General features: G+C 36.0%; 1 protein-coding gene across 1 annotated transcript; it reads right to left on the minus strand.

Moving 5' to 3' along the window:
- LOC105161115 (protein disulfide isomerase-like 1-3) lies at nucleotides 1,901–6,778 on the minus strand. Its single transcript, XM_011078706.2, has 12 exons — nucleotides 6,082–6,778; nucleotides 5,363–5,492; nucleotides 4,684–4,849; nucleotides 4,484–4,602; nucleotides 4,316–4,396; nucleotides 3,765–3,851; nucleotides 3,604–3,678; nucleotides 3,452–3,520; nucleotides 3,287–3,367; nucleotides 3,043–3,177; nucleotides 2,572–2,628; nucleotides 1,901–2,455 (listed from the first exon to the last, which is right to left on the minus strand). Exons 1-12 carry the CDS (start codon nucleotides 6,609–6,611, stop codon nucleotides 2,285–2,287), a joined length of 1,701 nt encoding a protein of 566 aa, XP_011077008.1. The 5' UTR covers nucleotides 6,612–6,778; the 3' UTR covers nucleotides 1,901–2,284.

The raw sequence follows: 9,449 nt of genomic DNA on the forward strand, positions 1-9,449 counted from the left end.
AGTCACAGATAATTTTTTCATGATCCTACAAGCCTGGAGAAGCAATATTTCTAATCAGCTTCACATCAGAGATATTCTTCCCCCGCTGATCATGTGGAACACTTGGACTTGCAGGATTGCTGCCATATTTGAGGGGGCTCATTTCAAAGCTAATCGTATTATCTCACAAACTCTCAATTATCTTCATCTTCTTGATAAAACCAACCTCATGAGAACTATACACTGGAAAGGAGACAGATCTGCTTCTTCTCTTTTTAAAATTTCTCTTCCCCCTCATAAGATATCATCCAAAATCTCAATTGTTATATGGATTAAGCCAGATAGAGGATGGTTCAAATTAAAAACAGATGAGGCCTCAAAAGGAAATTCAGGTGTTGCAGGAGCAGATGGTATCATCAGAAATCATCTTGGTCAGGCCTTCCTTGCATTCCGAGAACATCTTGGCCTCATCTCCAACACAGCAGCAAAAGTGAAAGCTATATATAGAGGTGTTAAATTATGCATTAATAGCAACATTAGGAAAATTTGGATGGAAATAGATGCCAACATCGCCCTCAAACTCATTTCCTCTCTCCCACAAAGGCCATGGCACCTTCAAAATTTGCTACAACAAATTAGAGATCTTCTATCCTAAACTGAGTTCAAGATACCACACATCTTTACAGAGGGTAACCAAGTGGCTGATTATTTTGCTAACCAAGCATGCTTCGATCAACATCTCACCATTCTATCCCCTGATAATATCACAGGTATTCCTAAAGGTTTGATTAGACTTGACGCTTGTTCCTTCTGTGCTATTAGAATTAGAAGTACTAGTACTTCTAATTTTAGTTAAAATATTTTTTCATGAAATTAGGAGTACTTCATTACTAATTGGTTCTTTGCTGATACTTGTTGTCCTTTCTGTGCTATTTCTATGTTTATGTGATGGTACCTATATGGATTCCTTGGAGGTTACTCGTTTATATGGCTGATGTTGTGATTAATGTTTGTCTGGTACCTTCTGGTTTTGTCACTTTTGTTGTTCTCTTTTATCGGGTTGCTTGTTGTTATATTTTTTGCAGGTCTCATGAACCCCTTTCACAAGTTCAAAGATTGTCAGCAATACAAACATGATATCCACGTTAATACTAATGTTCATTTATTTATCCTTTTGGAACATTAAACACACTCTGCTTGGTTTTTTTGTACAGATTTATTTACAGGTGTTGTGCGATCCACGATGTGGTGGGATAACAAAAACCGTTTTGACTCGCCATAATTTTTCTAGTACACCTGTTTGTGTCTTTTGTTGTAAAGGAGTAGTACTCCTTGTTTAATGTAGCTCTATTTGTAAGGGAGTAGTACTCCTTGTTTATTGATTTGTTAGAAATTTAGGGAGGTAGCTCTTCCCGCTGTAACTATTTTATGCATTTTAGTATAAAAGGATTAGGGACTCCAAAAAACTTTCCACCTTTAGGTGGTTTTTATTAAAAAAAGAAAAAAAAAAGGATAGTGGGTGAGTGTTTGGCCTATTTAAGAAAAGTGATAATTGCATACTTATGAAAATTGCATATTTGGAGTCTAGGAGAGGTTCTAAGCTCGAGCCCTTTACTTCTCTCAATGGAGTTGATTAGCTCCTATAATTTTTTTTTTTTTTTGTTTTGAGATCCTATAGGCTCATTTATTCGAAAAATAATAATTACCAAATACTGAAAAACTTATAAAATATTAGTAATGGTATCTTATAAACATTAAAAGTGAAGGAGCTATCACTTTTGTCAAAGACACTTATAAACTATGAATATTCGTGAAGGCTTATTCCCCAAAACATAAGTATGCAAACATCTTACTAGTAATTTTAAAAATTTATAAACTCATCCATACAGCTCCATCTACGTAGCAATATATCCATCATAACTGATATTGAATTAGCTGTTTTATTAACTTCATAGTTTAATTCATGTCACACATTTCAAAATTCAAATTATAATTTAGGAAAAACTAAGCAGCTAACAGGCGCTGGAGTGTTCCTTTCATGACATCTCAATCAAAATCCAATGCTTCCACAACTAGTGTTGCACAATACATCCCCAACTAAAGCTCACACAACACTACTGAACTGGCTTTCGTCCTGTTTTTGCACCGTATATCCAAAAGTATAGCAAAATTTTCTTTAACCTGATTGGCTGAGATTCGAACATCGGACGTACTTGCATTTACTTGTAGTGTTCTTCATCTGTTTTGAGCAGCATTCTGGTCGAGGGTATATAGATTGGTACCGACCCAAAAATGCTCCATCCGCCTATAGTTCATCCTTCACGTCACTATTGCTGCTGCTCTCATGGCTATCGGTAGTGTCAGTAGCCATGGATTTCTCTGGTGAAGCTGGCTTTTGGAGTTTGAATGGGATGGATGCATGTTTCTTCAGGAACTTGTAGAAGGCCACAACAGTACGGTCGGCGTCGAAAGTAATCTGCAAAAGTGAATATTCCATGGAAAATAGTGTCAAAATATCGGCTGGATGTTGTAGTTAGGAGTTAATGGAGAATTTAGGTCAAGGATTGTATAAAGAGGTGTAGCGCTGCTAACCGGATCGAAGCTCTTGTTGCCAGCCGGGAAGAAAAGTATTGTGGGGAAACCGTCAGACTGCAAAAACCACAAATTTCAGCCACAATAAAACGGTTTGATGACCAGAAGATACATTAAATGAATAAGATCCAAAGAGATATATCATGAAACTTGAACATCCAAAAACTGATCTGATATTTGACATGCACCGCAATAATTCTAAGAAAAAGCTCAAAACGGGCTCGTAATTTGAAATCCGTAGTAACTCGGAACTGTCCGAGTAAGTTCAACATATTTGTTATCATGGATGTCAACTTCATAACTGCAGATCCATTAATCTAAAGACAGCCTAAAAGTATTTCCTTTCCTAAATGCATTTGGAACGCAAAGATGCAGTGTGGTACACATTGCATTTTATTGCCAAAATAGCAAAATTCAATTGTCGTCATCTACAAATTCAATCTCCATAACCGAATGGGCCGAGTTTCATACCTTAGCTCGCGGGTGCTCGTTTGTAGTCCCATCCATCTTGGCAATGACAAGGGAATCGATACCTCTCAAATGCTTCCCAAGTTTGTTATATATAGGTTCTAAAGCTTGGCAATGCCCACACCAAGGAGCATATATCTATTTCATCACCAACGCAAAATCATAAACCAGAATTACGAAATTAAAGATATATAGTTTTACAAAAATCATCTATTTTCGGTATTATCAGCATCAGCGGAAAATGTACCTCGAGAAGAACATCTTTTGACTCATCCAATACGATCTCATCAAAGTTGTTGCCAACCACTATCTTGACATCTCCATCATTCTACATCAGAGAATATTAAAAGATGTTGGAAAAAAGACATTAAAGTAATACATTGAACTTCAACAAAAGCTGAGACATATTTACCCTCTCTGGAATAGGGTCTGATTTGTAGAAAGGCTTCAGATTGTCCCCCAAAAACTTCTCACCAAAAGACTACAAATTGAAACATAATCTCTTAGACCAAACTTCCACTTCATTTCCTAAAGAAAATAATTTTAGGAACAGAAGTAACTAACCTTGATATTGTCAATAGTCAATTCACCATCCAATAGAAACTTCCTGGCATCGTCGTTTCCGGTATATGCAAGAACCTGTGAGCAATAGTGTAGCTGTCATATGATACTGTGAGATTAGAGTTAATGATAGAAGTACTAAGGGCTTAAGTAGTAAAACTTACAGTTGCCGCTTCTTCACTCACACCGAAGTATTCTGAAACTGGTTTTCCGACGTCTTCATTGTCCAATTCCACATAGACGCTAATAAGCTACACGAGATTGAACAACAGATTTCTCAATTGATTGGAAGAGGAAAACCTAATGACAAACTAGGATCTAATAGGCATGAAAAGATGATTATGCGCAAAATATCGAAAAATAAAAATGCCTTGGCATTAGATTTTTGTATTTTATTAGTAGTTGGAAATATAATTTCTTCATGAGAAAGGTCCAAATTTGTAATGAAACAATAAAAACAAAAACAAACATGTCCTAAATTAACAGATCGTGTGGGGCAGTTTAGCGCTCAAAATTCAGTGCCTGCTACCAATCCGATAAACAAAATGTAGAAAATAACAACAAAAACCAAATAGGTGTAAGAAATTCTCTTTGACCAAAAAACTCGTCTCGCCATTATGTGGGTGTAAACATTCATTACATAGAGATGTTTACCTAGCAAAGTGATCTCAAATGTATTATTATGACTTATTCAAAAGGATAAATAACCCCTCACCTTTCCCTTGAAAGCCTTTGCTGCTTCAAGGAATATGGGATAGAGTTTTGCCGAGTCAATGGAAGTTGCAAACAGTATCAACTGACACAATGAAAATAACCGCAAATCAAACAAAATATAGAACAATATCACTCCTGTCAATGGTGAAAGTAAGTAAGCATGTAATACCTGTTTCTTTATTGGATTCTCAAACACGAGAGGAGCACTTTCCCTAGTAAAATTGGTGACAAGGGGAAGCTTGTTCTCAAACACAAATTCAGCTATTGCAGATTTAGTGAACTGACCACCTGAATAGGTAAAGAATTGTTAATGAGTGTAATTTAGCATACAAATTTAAAATCCTGAAGATATGGAACTAAGGAACCTACCGAATTGGTTAAGTTTCTCAGGTTCTTTTTTGAGCATGACCAAGATTGGACGTTTGGCATTGGGATCAATTTGGAAGAGCTTTGCCACATCTGGATTTGTCGTCTGGTAAAAGCTAACATCATCTTCAAGCTTTGAAGCACCAGCAAGTTCTTCACTTTCTGAACCCTATATGTTTAGGTAAATCAGTAGAAAACCCAAAGCATTGTGCAGTCAAAACAATCTTATGGGTGAAAATGTGTAGGAATGCGGTGCATAACCCCAAATTATTAAACTATTGCAGACATACACTTTATTACCAATGCAAAATTTGTAATTTTACATGTTTCACAAGTGCAATGATATAAATAGTTTATTGTATGAAAATTCTATCCTAATTAGAAAAACTTGGGAGACCCCATGGACATTTGTGCGTTCTTGTGTTTTTGTGTTTGTTTTCTCTTTCTTGATTTTGCATATGTTTCACAATCTGTTTTACAATTTCCCGACATCATGTACAACATAGATGCACAACAAAAGTCATGCTTAACTAACAATGAATCTCAATGAATAGACATAATCCTGGACAAAGCTATGACTTGCAGAAATTTATAGAAACTATGGCATTCGCTATCAGGAAGAACTAAAACAAAAGGCATCCTCGAAGCCAATAATTCCATAAAACAGCAATATAGGTCATACCACCAAACTGTCCAAAAAGCCCAAAACTAGTTTGTCCTCATCTGCCAAGATGCGTTCCGCCTCCTCAATAGTTGTTATATTGTGTAAACCTGGACCTATCTTTTTCTTCAACCAAGCAACGATGGCATCTCTGCAACATAAATCATTACATTAGAGAAAGAAAACCAATTAAAGCATCTCATCGAAAATCATATGATCGCATAAACTGGTAAAAAAGATATGATTCAGATACTTCATTCCACACAGAAGTATGAATATCTCAGAGACTCTCGAGCTCTATAAGAAAACAAATTTACCACCTATTATCTCCATATCATGAATTCTTTTTCCAAATATTCTTTACATTGGTGTGAATACACAATTTCTATATATATGTAACACATACAAGATACATAAACACAAATACAGAAGTCAACAGATATCCCTTAGTATCAACTTTACTGCTTCCCCAGTGACAAGAATGAGTGAAACAAGCAGTAGAGTAGCATTAAACAGAATAACGAACATTACATCCTTAATCCTTGTATCATCGAAAACCTTAAAAATACTATAAAAAACTAACCAAAATTAGACAATTTGAGCTTCCTATATCAAAAGGACGCAGGACTGATTCATGGACGAATGAATTATATATTATCCAGGAAAAGGGTCAAAGAACTAAATTTTCAAATCAAACTCGAATAATTCGTAAGTGTTAAGCAAATAGATAGAAATCTTACTTAGTGCGCTGGCCCGGGTAGGGTTTGTGAACCCCATCCACGAAGAAGTAAACAGTAGGAAATCCCTGCACATCGAACTTCTGGCTGAGCTCCGCCTCCTCTGTGGCATCGACCTTCGCCAGCACCACCGCCTCGTCCTTCAGCTCCTCCGCCGCCGCCGCGTACTCCGGCGCCAAAGCCTGGCAATGGCCGCACCACGGCGCGTAGAACTCCACCATAATGAACCTATTCTTTGCTATGAAGTCGCTGAAGTTGGATTCCTTCAGCACCACCACGTGGGTCTCATCCACCTCCTGCGCACTGTATCCACCGTCCTCGTCGGCGTACGCCGACAACTCATCGTCCTCCAGATCGTCGTAGTTCTCGTAGTCCCGGGGACGCCCATCATCCCATGATGCGGCCTCTTTCTGCTCTTGTTGTTCCAGGAAACTGAGATCTTCATCCTCTTCGGATTTTGACGAACATAGATAAACATTCGAGCAAATTGAGAACAGAAAAATTGAGAGAATTATCAGAGACTTCATCCCCATTGCAAGAAACTAACAAAGAATTTCTGAGAAAAAATTAAATTTTCAAATAATTGTTTGTTTGAGGAAAAATGTGAGAGGGAAGTGAAGAGTGTGAAGATGGTGTGAGTGAAGAAGGCGAAAATGGCGGTGACGGAGATCGCGGGTGCACGAAAAGCACGCTGGATTTCATGGCACGTGGAGGACCAATATTGGTTGCAATACTGAAGGTGCACTAATTGTCTCTTGACGCGTGGAAAGAGAGATTTTTATTTGCTCAGGATCTGAGTCGTCTGTCTGGACGGAAAAAGAGATTGGGTGCGGTGGGGCGCAGAAAACCGACGATGTTAGAACTTTTAACAAGAGTCGCTATTCAGAGGTGACGCGACATAGCAACGGTCAACCGTTTCTGCTTAATTTATTTATTTTGTTCTTTCCATTGGTATTTAAATTATATTGATATTATTTGATGTTAGATTAAAAGATTAAGTTATCAATAAATTATATTGATAAATTATAGGGGATGTAAATATAATTTTACAAAAGATATTGGAGTGTTTATGTGATTTGGCTAATTTTAAGGGTGCAAATGTAATTTTTTTTTTAATTCTTTGCTCTATTTTTAGGATTTTCATTTTTTTTTATGCATTTTTCTTAGGGATTTTAATTAATCTAAATTTTCTATAAGCAAGATCCGATGGGTAGGGTCTTATTCTACTTAGATTCATGCCCAGAAAAAAGATTCAATGCATTAATTAATCCCCAAATTCTACCAACTCACTCAAGACCCGATGGGTCTCTTAACCCTGACCCATTATTTTAGACTCAATCTTTTGGGTCGGATTGGACCCAATTCTTTTTTTTATTTTTCTTCCTAATATTGTTGGATAATGTTTGTCATTTCTAAGGCAAAGTAATTAAAAGGCTAAAAAGATATAAATTAAAGCAAAATTTAAAAAAAAAAGTACATTAGATACATATTTCAACAGAAAATTATTTAGATGAGCTAAATTGATTAATTATTTATATTTGGATATCAAAGTAAATAATTATAAGATGGGAAGTTGCGTTTTGAATTAAGCAATAGTTTACTATATCATTTTCTGTTTACATTAGTTTATCAATATATTTTTTATTTTACCTGTAATTTCACATAATTTATTTTATTATATCATTTAAAAATAATCTAATATAAAAATATAAACTCTATATATTTAATGATTATCGAGTTTAATATTATAAAATTTTAAGCTTCAATTTTATCATTTCAATCAAATATTATTATCTATCAAGATGCAGAAACATATACCGAGTATAATAATTAAGATACTATATAACTAATTATTCAATTTTCGAGATCTTGTGCACTTGAATTATTAAATAATTACACGATAAATAATTTTATGACACCTTAAATTTTTTTAAATTTGTGCACTTGAACTTAGATAGGTTCATTTGATAATAATTCAATGGAATGGGGTTAAAAATTTAAAGTATTTTCTTAGGTTCGAATTGGGTACTAGTGGTTCATGAATATTGATGAGTAATGACTTGACCAAACTCAATTTATATTATTGAGAAAATTACACTCTCCTTTTATGAGGGTTGGTGTAATTAGGGGTGGGTACCCGCTTTCCACACATCTATCAATAGATGACGATATAATATTTCTTGTTATGTTGTAATACCATTCCCAATAACCTCGTTTTGTTTCTCTTCTATTGAAAATGGATGGCCTCTGTGCCATATCGTCTTTACTATCTAGTGATGTATTGTATGTGTTGTAGGTGTCAATCTGTACCCGTGTGATTTTTACGAAAGATCTAATGGAGGCTCATATCCCGGGTATCCGTCGCTTCTGGAATAGTTTGCCTCATCCCGAATTGGCGAAAGACCCATACGGGATGATGCATTTCAACTATTGCGTAGAATACCAATGGACATGATAACCTCCACAACTGGGGGTTCAAATCAGCAGCGTAAGCCATAATGACATCCGAGTCCATGTCATACGGCTGTCAAATGAACTATAATAAATAAAAAGATGTAAATTAATACGCATTTAATTCATGGTATAAATATACGTATAATATTAAAAATGAGTTACCTGATCTGCCCGCATCTCATCCAGTATGTCTCTTATCACCCGGACAGTAGCTCGTACTGTTTGGGTAAACGTGTGCTGACAACAAGTAGCACTATATGGTGCTGCTGGGAGCCAGCGATTGTTGTCCGTTTTTGACTTAGCCCATAAATAGTCTTTCCGCACCAAGTTCAGGACAAAGTGGAGTAATCTGTGACCATGCCCAAGTCTGTACGAATAATATAAATATGTGTTAATAATTAATATTCATAACAAAAAAAATTATGTATACATTAATAAGTAAATTTTACCTGCAACAATTGCAGCGCGCCACCAACTGCAACTTTGCCTTTTGTATTGGCTTTGCATAATTCACGCTATAAAAATCCCACCACAACACTCCCCCAACTATAGTTCCTGGCCGTTTCTATATCTTCTAATTTTGAAAGACATAGTAATAATATCAGTTACCTAATGAATCTGGGCATATCATCCCACCCAATAGAAGCAATGTAACATCACGGGCGTACTGAACGACGATTTCATGGGGAGTGTTATGAGCAATATCGACAGCCGCTAAATGAGATATAATTGCCTGTGTTTTGCAGTCTAGAGCTCTGAATGCATTTGCATTCGGGGTAAAGCCTAAATAAGTCCAGTAATATTCTTGCTATTATTGTATTATTCGGTCGATATCAACTCCTGTCACCGACTCACCATCTATTGGGAGTGCCCTTATTATTTGGATATCTTGTAGGGTAATTGTGGCTTCCCCTACA

This window comes from Sesamum indicum, linkage group LG4, assembly GCF_000512975.1.
Source record: "Sesamum indicum cultivar Zhongzhi No. 13 linkage group LG4, S_indicum_v1.0, whole genome shotgun sequence".
NCBI classification, from domain to species: Eukaryota; Viridiplantae; Streptophyta; class Magnoliopsida; order Lamiales; family Pedaliaceae; genus Sesamum; species Sesamum indicum.